At 34.4% G+C, this 17,315-nt stretch overlaps 1 protein-coding gene across 3 annotated transcripts in view; it reads right to left on the minus strand.

Annotated features, from left to right (window-relative positions):
* Positions 1-17,315, minus strand: part of LOC146737183 (zinc finger-containing ubiquitin peptidase 1-like) — a 73,777-nt gene that overhangs the window by 35,190 nt on the left and 21,272 nt on the right. For all 3 annotated transcript variants that reach the window (XM_085505166.1, XM_085505165.1, XM_085505167.1), the window contains exons 4-7: positions 16,336-16,504; positions 13,430-13,621; positions 11,981-12,149; positions 6,088-6,212 (exon numbers count right to left, since the gene is read on the minus strand). In XM_085505166.1, the coding sequence (XP_085361292.1) occupies positions 6,088-6,212; positions 11,981-12,149; positions 13,430-13,621; positions 16,336-16,504 (655 nt within the window). The remainder of the gene's footprint in view (positions 1-6,087; positions 6,213-11,980; positions 12,150-13,429; positions 13,622-16,335; positions 16,505-17,315) is intronic.

Genomic DNA, 17,315 nt, shown 5'->3' on the forward strand with positions numbered 1-17,315 from the left:
TGTATTGCCACATAGAACATACACCATGGCATGTACTAGCGTATTTTACATAGAAAATACACCATGGCATGTACTAGCGTATTTTACATAGAAAATACACCATGGCATGTACTAGTGTATTGCTACATAGAAAATACACCATGGCATGTACTAGTGTATTGCTACATAGAAAATACACCATGGCATGTACTAGTGTATTTTACATAGAAAATACACCATGGCATGTACTAGTGTATTTTACGTAGAACACACACCATGGCATATACTACTGTATTGTCACATAGAATACACCATGACATGTACTAGTGTATTGCCACATAGAAAATGCACCATGGCATGTACTAGTGTATTTTTCATAGAGAATACACCATGGCACATTCTAGTGTATTGCTACATAGAAAATACACCATGGCATGTACAAGTGTATTGCTACATAGAAAATACACCATGGCATGTACTAGTGTATTGCTACATAGAGAATACACCATGGCATGTACTAGTGTATTGCTACATAGAGAATACACTATGGCATGTACTAGTGCATTTTACGTAGAACACACACCATGGCATATACTACTGTATTGTCAAATAGAATACGGTATGGCATGTGCTAGTGTATTGCTACATAGAACACACCATGGCATGTACTAGTGTATTTTACATAGAAAATACACCATGGCATGTACTAGCGTATTTCACATAGAAAATACACCATGGCATGTACTAGCGTATTTTACATAGAAAATACACCATGGCATGTACTAGTGTATTGCTACGAAGAAAATACACCATGGCATGTACTAGTGTATTTTACATAGAAAATACACCATGGCATGCACTAGCGTATTTTACATAGAAAATACACCATGGCATGTACTAGTGTATTTTACATAGAAAATACACCATGGCATGTACTAGTGTATTGCTACATAGATAATACACCATGGCATGTACGAGTGTATTTTAAATAGAAAATACATCATGGCATGTACTAGTGTATTTTACATAGAAAATACACCATGGCATGTACTAGTGTATTTTACATAGAAAATACGCCATGGCATGTACTAGTGTATTGCTACATAGAGAATACACCATGGCATGTACTAGTGTGTTTTACATAGAAAATGCACCATGGCATGTACTGGCGTATTTTACATAGAAAATACACCATGGCATGTACTAGCGTATTTTACATAGAAAATACACCATGGCATGTACTAGCATATTTTACATAGAAAATGCACCATTACATGTACTAGTGTATTGCCACATAGAACATACACCATGGCATGTACTAGTGTATTTTACATAGAAAATACACCATGGCATGTACTAGCGTATTTTACATAGAAAATACACCATGGCATGTACTAGCGTATTTTACATAGAAAATACACCATGGCATGTACTAGTGTATTGCTACATAGAAAATACACCATGGCATGTACTAGTGTATTGCTACATAGAAAATACACCATGGCATGTACTAGTGTATTTTACATAGAAAATCCACCATGGCATGTACTAGTGTATTTACGTAGAACACACACCATGGCATATAGTACTGTATTGTCAAATAGAATACGCCATGGCATGTACTAGTCTATTGCTACATAGATAATACGCCATGGCATGTACTAGTGTATTTCTACATAGACAATACACCATGACATGTACTAATGTATTTTACATAGAAAATACACCATGGCATGTACTAGTGTATTGCTACATAGAGAATACACTATGGCGTGTACTAGTGTATTTTACATAGAAAATACACCATGGCATATACTAGTGTATTTTACATAGAGAATACACCATGGCATGTACTAGTGTATTTTGCATAGAAAATACACCATGGCATATACTAGTGTATTTTACATAGAAAATACACCATGGCATGTACTAGTGTATTTTACGTAGAACACACACCATGGCATATACTACTGTATTGTCACATAGAATACACCATGACATGTACTAGTGTATTGCCACATAGAAAATGCACCATGGCATGTACTAGTGTATTTTTCATAGAGAATACACCATGGCACATTCTAGTGTATTGCTACATAGAAAATACACCATGGCATGTACAAGTGTATTGCTACATAGAAAATACACCATGGCATGTACTAGTGTATTGCTACATAGAGAATACACCATGGCATGTACTAGTGTATTGCTACATAGAGAATACACTATGGCATGTACTAGTGCATTTTACGTAGAACACACACCATGGCATATACTACTGTATTGTCAAATAGAATACGGTATGGCATGTGCTAGTGTATTGCTAGTGTATTGCTACATAGAACACACCATGGCATGTACTAGTGTATTTTACATAGAAAATACACCATGGCATGTACTAGCGTATTTTACATAGAAAATACACCATGGCATGTACTAGCGTATTTTACATAGAAAATACACCATGGCATGTACTAGTGTATTGCTACGAAGAAAATACACCATGGCATGTACTAGTGTATTTTACATAGAAAATACACCATGGCATGCACGAGCGTATTTTACATAGAAAATACACCATGGCATGTACTAGTGTATTTTACATAGAAAATACACCATGGCATGTACTAGTGTATTGCTACATAGATAATACACTATGGCATGTACTAGTGCATTTTACGTAGAACACACACCATGGCATATACTACTGTATTGTCAAATAGAATACGGTATGGCATGTGCTAGTGTATTGCTAGTGTATTGCTACATAGAACACACCATGGCATGTACTAGTGTATTTTACATAGAAAATACACCATGGCATGTACTAGCGTATTTCACATAGAAAATACACCATGGCATGTACTAGCGTATTTTACATAGAAAATACACCATGGCATGTACTAGTGTATTGCTACGAAGAAAATACACCATGGCATGTACTAGTGTATTTTACATAGAAAATACACCATGGCATGCACTAGCGTATTTTACATAGAAAATACACCATGGCATGTACTAGTGTATTTTACATAGAAAATACACCATGGCATGTACTAGTGTATTGCTACATAGATAATACACCATGGCATGTACGAGTGTATTTTAAATAGAAAATACATCATGGCATGTACTAGTGTATTTTACATAGAAAATACACCATGGCATGTACTAGTGTATTTTACATAGAAAATACGCCATGGCATGTACTAGTGTATTGCTACATAGAGAATACACCATGGCATGTACTAGTGTGTTTTACATAGAAAATGCACCATGGCATGTACTGGCGTATTTTACATAGAAAATACACCATGGCATGTACTAGCGTATTTTACATAGAAAATACACCATGGCATGTACTAGCATATTTTACATAGAAAATGCACCATTACATGTACTAGTGTATTGCCACATAGAACATACACCATGGCATGTACTAGTGTATTTTACATAGAAAATACACCATGGCATGTACTAGCGTATTTTACATAGAAAATACACCATGGCATGTACTAGCGTATTTTACATAGAAAATACACCATGGCATGTACTAGTGTATTGCTACATAGAAAATACACCATGGCATGTACTAGTGTATTGCTACATAGAAAATACACCATGGCATGTACTAGTGTATTTTACATAGAAAATCCACCATGGCATGTACTAGTGTATTTTACGTAGAACACACACCATGGCATATAGTACTGTATTGTCAAATAGAATACGCCATGGCATGTACTAGTCTATTGCTACATAGATAATACGCCATGGCATGTACTAGTGTATTTCTACATAGACAATACACCATGACATGTACTAATGTATTTTACATAGAAAATACACCATGGCATGTACTAGTGTATTGCTACATAGAGAATACACTATGGCGTGTACTAGTGTATTTTACATAGAAAATACACCATGGCATATACTAGTGTATTTTACATAGAGAATACACCATGGCATGTACTAGTGTATTTTGCATAGAAAATACACCATGGCATATACTAGTGTATTTTACATAGAAAATACACCATGGCATGTACTAGTGTATTTTACGTAGAACACACACCATGGCATATACTACTGTATTGTCACATAGAATACACCATGACATGTACTAGTGTATTGCCACATAGAAAATGCACCATGGCATGTACTAGTGTATTTTTCATAGAGAATACACCATGGCACATTCTAGTGTATTGCTACATAGAAAATACACCATGGCATGTACAAGTGTATTGCTACATAGAAAATACACCATGGCATGTACTAGTGTATTGCTACATAGAGAATACACCATGGCATGTACTAGTGTATTGCTACATAGAGAATACACTATGGCATGTACTAGTGCATTTTACGTAGAACACACACCATGGCATATACTACTGTATTGTCAAATAGAATACGGTATGGCATGTGCTAGTGTATTGCTAGTGTATTGCTACATAGAACACACCATGGCATGTACTAGTGTATTTTACATAGAAAATACACCATGGCATGTACTAGCGTATTTTACATAGAAAATACACCATGGCATGTACTAGCGTATTTTACATAGAAAATACACCATGGCATGTACTAGTGTATTGCTACGAAGAAAATACACCATGGCATGTACTAGTGTATTTTACATAGAAAATACACCATGGCATGCACGAGCGTATTTTACATAGAAAATACACCATGGCATGTACTAGTGTATTTTACATAGAAAATACACCATGGCATGTACTAGTGTATTGCTACATAGATAATACACCATGGCATGTACGAGTGTATTTTAAATAGAAAATACATCATGGCATGTACTAGTGTATTTTACATAGAAAATACACCATGGCATGTACTAGTGTATTTTACATAGAAAATACGCCATGGCATGTACTAGTGTATTGCTACATAGAGAATACACCATGGCATGTACTAGTGTGTTTTACATAGAAAATGCACCATGGCATGTACTGGCGTATTTTACATAGAAAATACACCATGGCATGTACTAGCGTATTTTACATAGAAAATACACCATGGCATGTACTAGCATATTTTACATAGAAAATGCACCATTACATGTACTAGTGTATTGCCACATAGAACATACACCATGGCATGTACTAGTGTATTTTACATAGAAAATACACCATGGCATGTACTAGCGTATTTCACATAGAAAATACACCATGGCATGTACTAGCGTATTTTACATAGAAAATACACCATGGCATGTACTAGTGTATTGCTACATAGAAAATACACCATGGCATGTACTAGTGTATTGCTACATAGAAAATACACCATGGCATGTACTAGTGTATTTTACATAGAAAATCCACCATGGCATGTACTAGTGTATTTTACGTAGAACACACACCATGGCATATAGTACTGTATTGTCAAATAGAATACGCCATGGCATGTACTAGTCTATTGCTACATAGATAATACGCCATGGCATGTACTAGTGTATTTCTACATAGACAATACACCATGACATGTACTAATGTATTTTACATAGAAAATACACCATGGCATGTACTAGTGTATTGCTACATAGAGAATACACTATGGCGTGTACTAGTGTATTTTACATAGAAAATACACCATGGCATATACTAGTGTATTTTACATAGAGAATACACCATGGCATGTACTAGTGTATTTTACATAGAAAATACACCATGGCATATACTAGTGTATTTTACATGGAAAATACACCATGGCATGTACTAGTGTATTTCTACATAGGATTTAATAGTAAACTGACAGGTACATATGCACTATGAAAACAACATTCATATGTGTTAACATATAACATATCTATAGTTTTTGACAATTAAAGTTGGCTATAGGTTGCATGAATAATATGAATTCATTTTTTTTTCTTCAAATGGCAACCCTGTTGTCATAGTGGCAGTGGGTATGTCTGAATGGGGTATAAATATAATTAAATTCTAAATACAAAATAAATCACTGCAAATGAAACTTTGAGAACTTGTTTTAATTGTTTATAACATGGCGTACACACTGATACGAGAAAGTATTTTCATGACTCAGCTCACATGACACTTGGACAGTCTTCATATAGCTTACCTTGATGTTGTAAATAGAGCGGTGTTCTTAATGGCATTTCATCATAATATTTTCTAACCCAATCAAATAACTGCGGATGAGTCCCATCCATTGATGAAGGACAATGAAAATCAATCAGTTTACAGCTAGACAGAGGAAAACATGAACTATTATGTATTATATTATACCAGTATATTGATGGTGTTAATCCATTGATTTGATTGGTCCAAACACAAAATTTGCATATGCAATCCATGGTATATTGGCTGATAATGCACGGCTAAACCAAGTGGCCCTGGAACATGAATTGACTACAGGTTTAATACGGAAATACATAAAACCGGTATTATTTGATTTTTAGGGAAATATAGTGGTTGAATTTTAGAAGAATATTGAAAAAAATACTGAATTAAAAACATCTGAAAAGTTATATAACTATAATATTGCTTTTTGTTAATGGTGGGATCCAAGTTGTGAGCGTCGGTCGTTGGGTGATTGTCGTTCGCCACACAAACCTAAACCACCGTCCCTTAACACCGTGAGGTGCCTACACAAACGCCAGAACGCTATGTTCTCAGGGTTGTTACTTTGAGATGGATTGTGAACTTCCAACAAAGAAAACATGATCTTTAAGTACAAGATATAATTGATGGATTTAATGACATAAAAATGCAAATAACTATGAGTCACAGGCAAAAATGTATGCCACCAATAACAACCGGTGTCCGGTAGCGGCAGCTGACAAAATTGCAGTGCACCCGGGTAATTGCCATCTGTTTCAAAAAACACGGGACAACGCAGGATTCGACGACAATATATGGTATTGTAATTCTTCACTATGGGTAAATAAATTACAGGAGATGATGAAGGTAATTTTGAAAGCTACAGATTTGTGCCGAGTGTACACCAACCACTGTATTAGAGCGACAGCGTGCAAAGTCTTTCGGCCGGAGTTGAGACAAGGCATATCATGTACGTGTCACAAAAACGATGCGAAAATCCGATCTTACACCATCAAACTTACCCCAGAACAATGACAAAACTTGTCAGTCATACTGTCACAAAACTTTGGTTATACCAAAGGTATCCAGGTCAGATGTTGGAACTGAGGTCGCTGTGCTGGTCACCGTACATGATACACCGCGTCCCGCCGAACGTCAAATATCCACAGTTACAAGTAGTATGATGAGTCACAAAACCGGTTTATTTCACAACTGTATTTTCAATGGGCAAATTACAGTCCAAATTGTACAAAAACCGGAATGAAAACGTGGAAAATCCGTTGTTTAAATGATCCAAACTGTACACGACCCTGTATTTCAAATCACGTTGTGCGTCAGTAAAAGGTCAGAAAGGTCATCCTTTGTTATGCTAATTTGTGTGTTTACGCTGCTCTATTCAACGTGGATATGGTTTTTTTCATGTGGAATAAAAATTAGTTTGTATTCAATTTGAACTGTGTTGCGCATGTAATTTTTGTATGCATTCAGCGTACAACTACATACTATTCTTATAAATATTCATGTTCAAGGGCCATAATCATGATCTTTTAGTAGATGAAAGTAAACTCTTTTTTTACAAGTTTTATCGAATTGTCAATATACTGGTATAATATAATAGCAATAACCCCCGCCGAAGTTGGGTATACCACTTGATATTGCACAATTCACTCCATATATGCACTCGCCTGCGGCTCGTGCATATATGTCGTGAATTATGCAATATCTCGTGGTATACCCGCCTTCGGCGGGGGTTATTGCTTAAATATTACATATTCTTCTGTACACAGTTCCAATATTTTGTGTGCGTGTGCAATGCTTTCAGAGAAGTCACTAATTGAAGTGAGCAATGTGAGAAATGCTTTCAGAGAAGTCACTAATTGAAGTGAGCAATGTGAGAAATGCTTTCAGAGAAGTCACTAATTGAAGTGAGCAATGTGAGAAATGCTTTCAGAGAAGTCACTAATTGAAGTGAGCAATGTGAGAAATGCTTTCAGAGAAGTCACTAATTGAAGTGAGCAATGTGTGCAATGCTTTCAGTGATGTCCCGAATTAATGTGAGAAATGCTTTCAGGGAAGTCACTAATTGAAGTGAGCAATGTGAGAAATGCTTTAAGAGAAGTCACTAATTGAAGTGAGCAATGTGAGAAATGCTTTCAGAGAAGTCACTAACTGAAGTGAGCAATGTGAGAAATGCTTTCAGAGAAGTCACTAATTGATGTGAGCAATGTGAGAAATGCTTTCAGAGAAGTCACTAATTGATGTGAGAAATGCTTTTAGAGAAGTCACTAATTGAAGTGAGCAATGTGTGCAATGCTTTCAGAGAAGTCACTAATTGAAGTGAGCAATGTGAGAAATGCTTTCAGAGAAGTCACTAATTGAAGTGAGCAATGTGAGAAATGCTTTCAGAGAAGTCACTAATTGATGTGAGCAATGTGAGAAATGCTTTCAGAGAAGTCACTAATTGATGTGAGCAATGTGAGAAATGCTTTCAGAGAAGTCACTAATTGATGTGAGCAATGTGAGAAATGCTTTCAGAGAAGTCACTAATTGAAGTGAGCAATGTGAGAAATGCTTTCAGAGAAGTCGCTAATTGATGTGAGCAATGTGTGTAATGCTTTCAGAGAATGAAATATAATGCAATAGGTACTTACCTGACATGCTTTCAGAGAAGTCACTAATTGAAGTGAGCAATGTGTGCAATGCTTTCAGTGATGTCCCGAATTAATGTGAGAAATGCTTTCAGGGAAGTCACTAATTGAAGTGAGCAATGTGAGAAATGCTTTCAGAGAAGTCACTAATTGAAGTGAGCAATGTGAGAAATGCTTTCAGAGAAGTCACTAATTGAAGTGAGCAATGTGAGAAATGCTTTCAGAGAAGTCACTAATTGAAGTGAGCAATGTGAGAAATGCTTTCAGAGAAGTCACTAATTGATGTGAGCAATGTGAGAAATGCTTTCAGAGAAGTCACTAATTGAAGTGAGCAATGTGAGAAATGCTTTCAGAGAAGTCACTAATTGAAGTGAGCAATGTGTGCAATGCTTTCAGTGATGTCCCGAATTAATGTGAGAAATGCTTTCAGGGAAGTCACTAATTGAAGTGAGCAATGTGAGAAATGCTTTAAGAGAAGTCACTAATTGAAGTGAGCAATGTGAGAAATGCTTTCAGAGAAGTCACTAACTGAAGTGAGCAATGTGAGAAATGCTTTCAGAGAAGTCACTAATTGATGTGAGCAATGTGAGAAATGCTTTCAGAGAAGTCACTAATTGATGTGAGAAATGCTTTCAGAGAAGTCACTAATTGAAGTGAGCAATGTGTGCAATGCTTTCAGAGAAGTCACTAATTGAAGTGAGCAATGTGAGAAATGCTTTCAGAGAAGTCACTAATTGAAGTGAGCAATGTGAGAAATGCTTTCAGAGAAGTCACTAATTGATGTGAGCAATGTGAGAAATGCTTTCAGAGAAGTCACTAATTGATGTGAGCAATGTGAGAAATGCTTTCAGAGAAGTCACTAATTGATGTGAGCAATGTGAGAAATGCTTTCAGAGAAGTCACTAATTGAAGTGAGCAATGTGAGAAATGCTTTCAGAGAAGTCGCTAATTGATGTGAGCAATGTGTGTAATGCTTTCAGAGAATGAAATATAATGCAATAGGTACTTACCTGACATGCTTTCAGAGAAGTCACTAATTGAAGTGAGCAATGTGTGCAATGCTTTCAGTGATGTCCCGAATTAATGTGAGAAATGCTTTCAGGGAAGTCACTAATTGAAGTGAGCAATGTGAGAAATGCTTTCAGAGAAGTCACTAATTGAAGTGAGCAATGTGAGAAATGCTTTCAGAGAAGTCACTAATTGAAGTGAGCAATGTGAGAAATGCTTTCAGAGAAGTCACTAATTGAAGTGAGCAATGTGAGAAATGCTTTCAGAGAAGTCACTAATTGATGTGAGCAATGTGAGAAATGCTTTCAGAGAAGTCACTAATTGAAGTGAGCAATGTGAGAAATGCTTTCAGAGAAGTCACTAATTGAAGTGAGCAATGTGTGCAATGCTTTCAGAGAAGTCACTAATTGAAGTGAGCAATGTGAGAAATGCTTTCAGAGAAGTCACTAATTGAAGTGAGCAATGTGAGAAATGCTTTCAGAGAAGTCACTAATTGATGTGAGCAATGTGAGAAATGCTTTCAGAGAAGTCACTAAATGAAGTGAGCAATGTGAGAAATGCTTTCAGAGAAGTCACTAATTGAAGTGAGCAATGTGAGAAATGCTTTCAGAGAAGTCACTAATTGAAGTGAGCAATGTGAGAAATGCTTTCAGAGAAGTCACTAATTGATGTGAGCAATGTGAGAAATGCTTTCAGAGAAGTCACTAATTGATGTGAGCAATGTGAGAAATGCTTTCAGAGAAGTCACTAATTGAAGTGAGCAATGTGTGCAATGCTTTCAGAGAAGTCACTAATTGAAGTGAGCAATGTGAGAAATGCTTTCAGAGAAGTCACTAATTGAAGTGAGCAATGTGAGAAATGCTTTCAGAGAAGTCACTAATTGATGTGAGCAATGTGAGAAATGCTTTCAAAGAAGTCACTAATTGATGTGAGCAATGTGAGAAATGCTTTCAGAGAAGTCACTAATTGAAGTGAGCAATGTGTGCAATGCTTTCAGAGAAGTCACTAATTGAAGTGAGCAATGTGAGAAATGCTTTCAGAGAAGTCACTAATTGAAGTGAGCAATGTGAGAAATGCTTTCAGAGAAGTCACTAATTGAAGTGAGCAATGTGAGAAATGCTTTCAGAGAAGTCACTAATTGAAGTGAGCAATGTGAGAAATGCTTTCAGAGAAGTCACTAATTGAAGTGAGCAATGTGAGAAATGCTTTCAGAGAAGTCACTAATTGATGTGAGCAATGTGAGAAATGCTTTCAGAGAAGTCACTAATTGATGTGAGCAATGTGAGAAATGCTTTCAGAGAAGTCACTAATTGATGTGAGCAATGTGAGAAATGCTTTCAGAGAAGTCACTAATTGAAGTGAGCAATGTGTGCAATGCTTTCAGAGAAGTCACTAATTGAAGTGAGCAATGTGAGAAATGCTTTCAGAGAAGTCACTAATTGATGTGAGCAATGTGAGAAATGCTTTCAGAGAAGTCACTAATTGAAGTGAGCAATGTGAGAAATGCTTTCAGAGAAGTCACTAATTGATGTGAGCAATGTTAGAAATGTTTTCAGAGAAGTCACTAATTGAAGTGAGAAATGCTTTCAGAGAAGTCGCTAATTGATGTGAGCAATGTGTGCAATGCTTTCAGTGATGTCCCGAATTAATGTGAGAAATGCTTTCAGGGAAGTCACTAATTGAAGTGAGCAATGTGAGAAATGCTTTCAGAGAAGTCACTAATTGAAGTGAGCAATGTGAGAAATGCTTTCAGAGAAGTCACTAATTGAAGTGAGCAATGTGAGAAATGCTTTCAGAGAAGTCACTAATTGATGTGAGCAATGTGAGAAATGCTTTCAGAGAAGTCACTAATTGAAGTGAGCAATGTGAGAAATGCTTTCAGAGAAGTCACTAATTGAAGTGAGCAATGTGTGCAATGCTTTCAGAGAAGTCACTAATTGAAGTGAGCAATGTGAGAAATGCTTTCAGAGAAGTCACTAATTGAAGTGAGCAATGTGAGAAATGCTTTCAGAGAAGTCACTAATTGAAGTGAGCAATGTGAGAAATGCTTTCAGAGAAGTCACTAATTGATGTGAGCAATGTGAGAAATGCTTTCAGAGAAGTCACTAATTGATGTGAGCAATGTGAGAAATGCTTTCAGAGAAGTCACTAATTGAAGTGAGCAATGTGAGAAATGCTTTCAGAGAAGTCGCTAATTGATGTGAGCAATGTGTGTAATGCTTTCAGAGAATGAAATATAATGCAAGAGGTACTTACCTGACATGTAAGGAAGAAAGAAGAGTGACAATTTCAGTTGCACCAATCCATTTTCTAGTGTTACATAGTTTGCCACCTAGCTGTTCACAGCCTGCTATATCAAAACCTTTCTTCCAAGCATTCTCTATCAAATCTTGTATTTTTGGAATTGAAGGAATCACATTTCGACCTAGTAAACAATGTCAATTATATTATATTTTCAGCGTAGTAAATTACTATCGTTACAAATTTCCTATAATCAAGGATTTACAAAATATTCATAATGTGCACATACTCAACAATTATTTAAATCAATCTATTTAACAGTATCAGAATTTTATGTGGTTTTGTGAAAGTACCTGTGTCTTTAGGACCCCAGTGGAAAAATCACCAAAAGTTCAATTTTTGGAAGATCAACTTCAAAATTTATACAGACCAACTATAACTACAGATTATACATATATGTTTGATAGCAAATTACTCCACCACTTGATGTATCTATATTTTATTTTTATTTTATAATGGTTGTTAGTAGGACTTTTCAGGTGTTTGTACATTGTACATGGTTTTCAATGCTTTAAAGTTATTTCCATGTCTCAGAATTATATTTAAAATATAATAGCAATAAACCATCGCTAAAGGTTGGTAAACCACATGATTTTTACACAATCCATTGCATATAAAGATTAGCTGACGTTTGTGTGTATATGTCATGGATTGTGCAAAAATTCTGCTGAAATGGTTAGACCTATAATTGAGGTGTGCATTGATGAAATTTGTAAATAGATGGTGTCAAACAAGTTGGTTTTGAATGACAAGAAAACTGAAGTGATACACAAATACTCAAAATATGGTAAGCATGAGCATTTATCATGCCTTCGCATTGGTTCTGATGAAATCAATCCTTTTGATCTAGTGAGGAATCTTGGGTTTCATAAACAAATTTCAACTGCATGTAAATCACTAATTTATATAACATTTATCAACTCCTGTTTCACACAAAGAGAAAACCATATCAAACATAAAGCACCAGCTGGCCCAAATTAATTATGTTTTGATTTGTAAGTTTGTTTTTATTGCTTCTCACTGAACAACTATTGTCTTGTTTTTGGTTTCTATTAAATCCCAAAAAGGTATAATTTCAATATAGAGATTACTACTCACATGTACATTCAAAGAATGAGTAATGAGTATATTGGTAAATGAATGTGCATGGTAATGCCCCCATCCCATATAAATGGTCCAATGCCATTATTTACTTTCTGTATACTATAAAAATACCAGACATAAATTTTTAGTGACAATATAAAAACTGATAATGTTGACAAAGTTATTTCTGATGCAAAATTCTTTAATCCGTCAACCAACCCAATTGTCAAATGACCCATCCAGCCACCGTACCCACACACCTACAAACAGACATTAACAATACCACATTACCAAGTTGCCATTGCAAAAGCTAAAACTTACCATTGAACACTGTGTCTTTATATATTAATTGTTGAACCATTGATGACAAAATCATTTGTAAATTTCGATAGCCACAACCCCAACCATGGTCACCATAGGATGAACTAAAATGGCTGACAGAATTGCACAGTCTAGAAGATTTTATACCATAAACACTACCACTATAGTAACTTGCTAGTTGTGCAATTATTCCTGTTAATGACATAGTATTTGGCTGAATTCGTATTAGAGAACACAACAAATGAAATAATGTATAAAAACATTTCATTAAAACAAAAACAATCTCACTGCAATCAGATGAGGTATGTCAAAGACATATGGCTTTAGAACAGCATTTATTAAAACAAAATGGCCACCATCAAGGTCTTATATAATATCGAATGTTTGTTCCAGGTTTCTGAATAGCAGAAATTTTTGATTTTGATGAATTTTTAAATTGGATCATCAAACGAATTAATGTACACATGTGTGGCATGATGTATAAATAAAGTTTGAACATAGACTGGTCAAGGCATGCGAGAGATATGGCTCTTATTAAAACAAAATGGCCACCAGTTGGTCATCTTGAATCAGATCTGAATAACAAAAATGATGTGCATCAAGGTCCAATAATGTATGTACCAAGTTTGAATGAAATTCTTTTATAAATAACTGGGTTCTGGTTCTGGAATGGCAGAAATGCTTGATTTTGATGAATTATAAGCCATTTGGCCATCTCGAGGTCATTTCATAAGTTTTCTAATTAGCATGCATGCATATGAAATCTATTAGCATCTCCAATAGAAGTGCACATCAGCCAAAATAATAATAATAATGATAATAATAATAATAAACTTTATTGATATCGTATCCTTTATAGGATCTTGAGTTAAATTACAGTAAAGTGTGGATGAAAAAAACAACAAGAAAGACAATAAGATAAAATATCATGAAAATGATGATAACAGAAAAAAACAAAACCTTGCAGATATGCCTTGATATTAATATTGTTGTTTATTTGGATGAGAATGAAGGCTTTTTCATGTTATTTTCTCTAATTTTGAAACATTCGTATATGTAATTAGCTAGTTTTATAATTGTTTTATTTTCATTGTTGTTCATCATAGCTTTTTTCTTCATCTGTCATGTTTGGGAGTGACATTTTTGACTTAGTGTTTAGTTGGTTTCTTTCATTTTCATATAATTTGCAGTTAAGCAGAAAATGTTTTTCATCTTCAATTTCGTCTAGGTCACACACAGGGCATTTCCTTTTGCATGCATCTATTTTATTGTAGCGACCCATTTCTATTTGTAGAACATGAGCACTAATTCTTAGTTTTGTTAGTGCTGATCTATGTTTAGAGTCTTTTATTACTGAAAGATACTCCTCATATGAGCAGTCATTTTTTAACATTCTGTATGTGCGCAATTTGTTTTTTTGGTTTTTTCCTTTGTTGTCATCCTGCATTTTTTTTTGACTGTTAATTTTGAATATTTTTCGAAGATTGTCCATAACCTTTTTTGTTATAGAGGCAGCATTATGCAGATGTTGGTTTTCCCACACACTGTTTTCATTTACATATTTTAATATGCTTTTCACACCAGTTACCCAGTTAGGTGTATTGTTTTTGTCAAGCTCCATTCCAAGTTGATATGCTTGAACTAGAGTATTTTCTTTTTTATTTTTTATTTTTGCCAATAATTTATTAAGTGCTTTATGCTCGTTAGAAGTAGGGAATACCTACCAAGTTCTAATAGACATGCTAAATTACTAGCTTTACAGTTAACTTGTAACACATATTTACAGAATTTGGTGTGTAGCTTCTCCATAGGAAGCATATTATTATGAAGATCTTTGGATTGTAGTATGCAATCACTAGCCCATACTTCACTGCAATAGAGTAAGACTGGTTTGATTATGCTGTCAAATAGTTTCAGGTGTGTTTTTATTGGGATGTTATTTTCTGAGTATAATAGTTGTTTCATTTTGAATAGTGCTTTTGTTGCTCTGTGTTCAAGATCTTCCTGTGCTTTGCTGAGTTTACCTGAAGAATTTATTTTTAGTCCTAAATAGGTATATGATGTTACGTTTTCCAATTCTTGTCCATTTATTTTAAATTTGTTTTTTGATAGCATTTTCCCAGATTTGTTGAAAATTATTATTTTTGATTTTGATGCATTGACATCCAGCTTCCACTGTTTGCAATATATTCCTACAAAATCAATGGCATTTTGGAGACCATGTTTTGATTCTGAAAGTAGTAATAGGTCATCTGCATACAGTAAACAAGATAGTTGGTTAGTTAAAAGAGTTAAAATATGCATTTAATGGTGGATCATTAAAATATTACTTAGTCTCACCAAAAACATATAATAGAAAAATATGATATGTGCTGCCATTGTACCATATTTAAACTAAATTAGCGGTACTCAAGAGTGTCAGAGAAATGTGTAAAGACAATTGCAGAAGTGACATTAGAGTCAGAGAAATTAATAAAAAACCTGAAAATAAACCAACATGGCTAGTTGTCCATTTTGAATTCAATCACAAGACAAAATGACATGCATTAGTTACCTATCATGTCTAATGTTCATACAAAGTTTGATAAAATTGGCATGGATATGCATGCATTTAAATGGTCAAGGACATGTTAAAATTTTGTGATTTGACACAAAAATTGCCTTAATTTGGTCAAATGACCATGAAATTTGATGCATATGTACATGTATACAATTATGGATTGAACCATTGATATAGAAAAAGGAAACTAGAAAATAAAACCAAAATAACTGAAATGACCTGTTGAAAGAATAGATTAACAAAACTCATTTCCAAACGTTTTTCCACATTTACTACATACAGTAAATAAGTTTTAAGCAATCACAAAAACAGAAGATGATCATAATCAAAATGAAAAAACACTAACCATCAGTACTTGACCTTCCATCATCAATCCCAGCATGCAGTGCACTTTTCATTTCAATTTGCTGTTGATGGTAAGAAGTGACATCAATTTCTCCTTTCCATACTGCCTTTTCAATATTTTTTGCTGATTGTTCTCTAAAGTTTCCTTTGTTATCCATTCCATACATTGCCTATGTAATTGTAACAATAGGTTCACTGTCTTTACACATAATAATAATACATAATAATACTTTATTGATATTGAAGAGAACATACAGTCAAGTGCTAAACTAATAATCAAAATTAAAAAAAAGGAAGAAATTGATATGTAGTTTAAATAAATACAAATTTAAAATTATGAAATATTGATATATATATTTAAAAAGCACCACATTCTCTAATATAGTTTGCAAGTTCCTTATCTACATTGCTCAAAATGTATATGAACTTGTCATCTGGTTTCATCAAATTAAAATATGGATGTATATAAGCAATTTTTCCAAACAGCTTACATCTTGCATTTTTATGACTTGGACAATCAATCAGGAAATGGAATTCATCCTCCACTGCATCCGTATCACACTTTTTGCATACCCTTTCTTCAAACTTTATTTTTGGTCTAACATGCCTACCCTTCTCTATCATTAGACCATGGTCACTTATCCTGAATTTACACATACTTTTTCTATAGTGGGGGTCTTTAATTTGTGTTAAATACTGTTCCATTTTGAATTCATTTTTGAATTTACAATAAGTTCTTAATTTATTATTTTCACCTGATGATGATTTTTTTTGAGGTTATTTGTTTTTTCCATAATTCAATATAATTCTTTTCTATTTGGCTACTTATTTGTTGTATATTTCTCTTACCTCCATTTATTTCACTACCTATTATTTCCTGCACTGATTTTGCCCATTTTAGCTGATTATTAATTTTGCATGTAATTGCATCATTTATTAGGATGTGTTTTTTGGTATTGAAAATATTATGCCAATATCTAA

The sequence above is a fragment of the Saccoglossus kowalevskii genome, chromosome 11, assembly GCF_978046115.1.
Source record: "Saccoglossus kowalevskii chromosome 11, keSacKowa6.1, whole genome shotgun sequence".
Lineage (NCBI taxonomy): Eukaryota > Metazoa > Hemichordata > Enteropneusta > Harrimaniidae > Saccoglossus > Saccoglossus kowalevskii.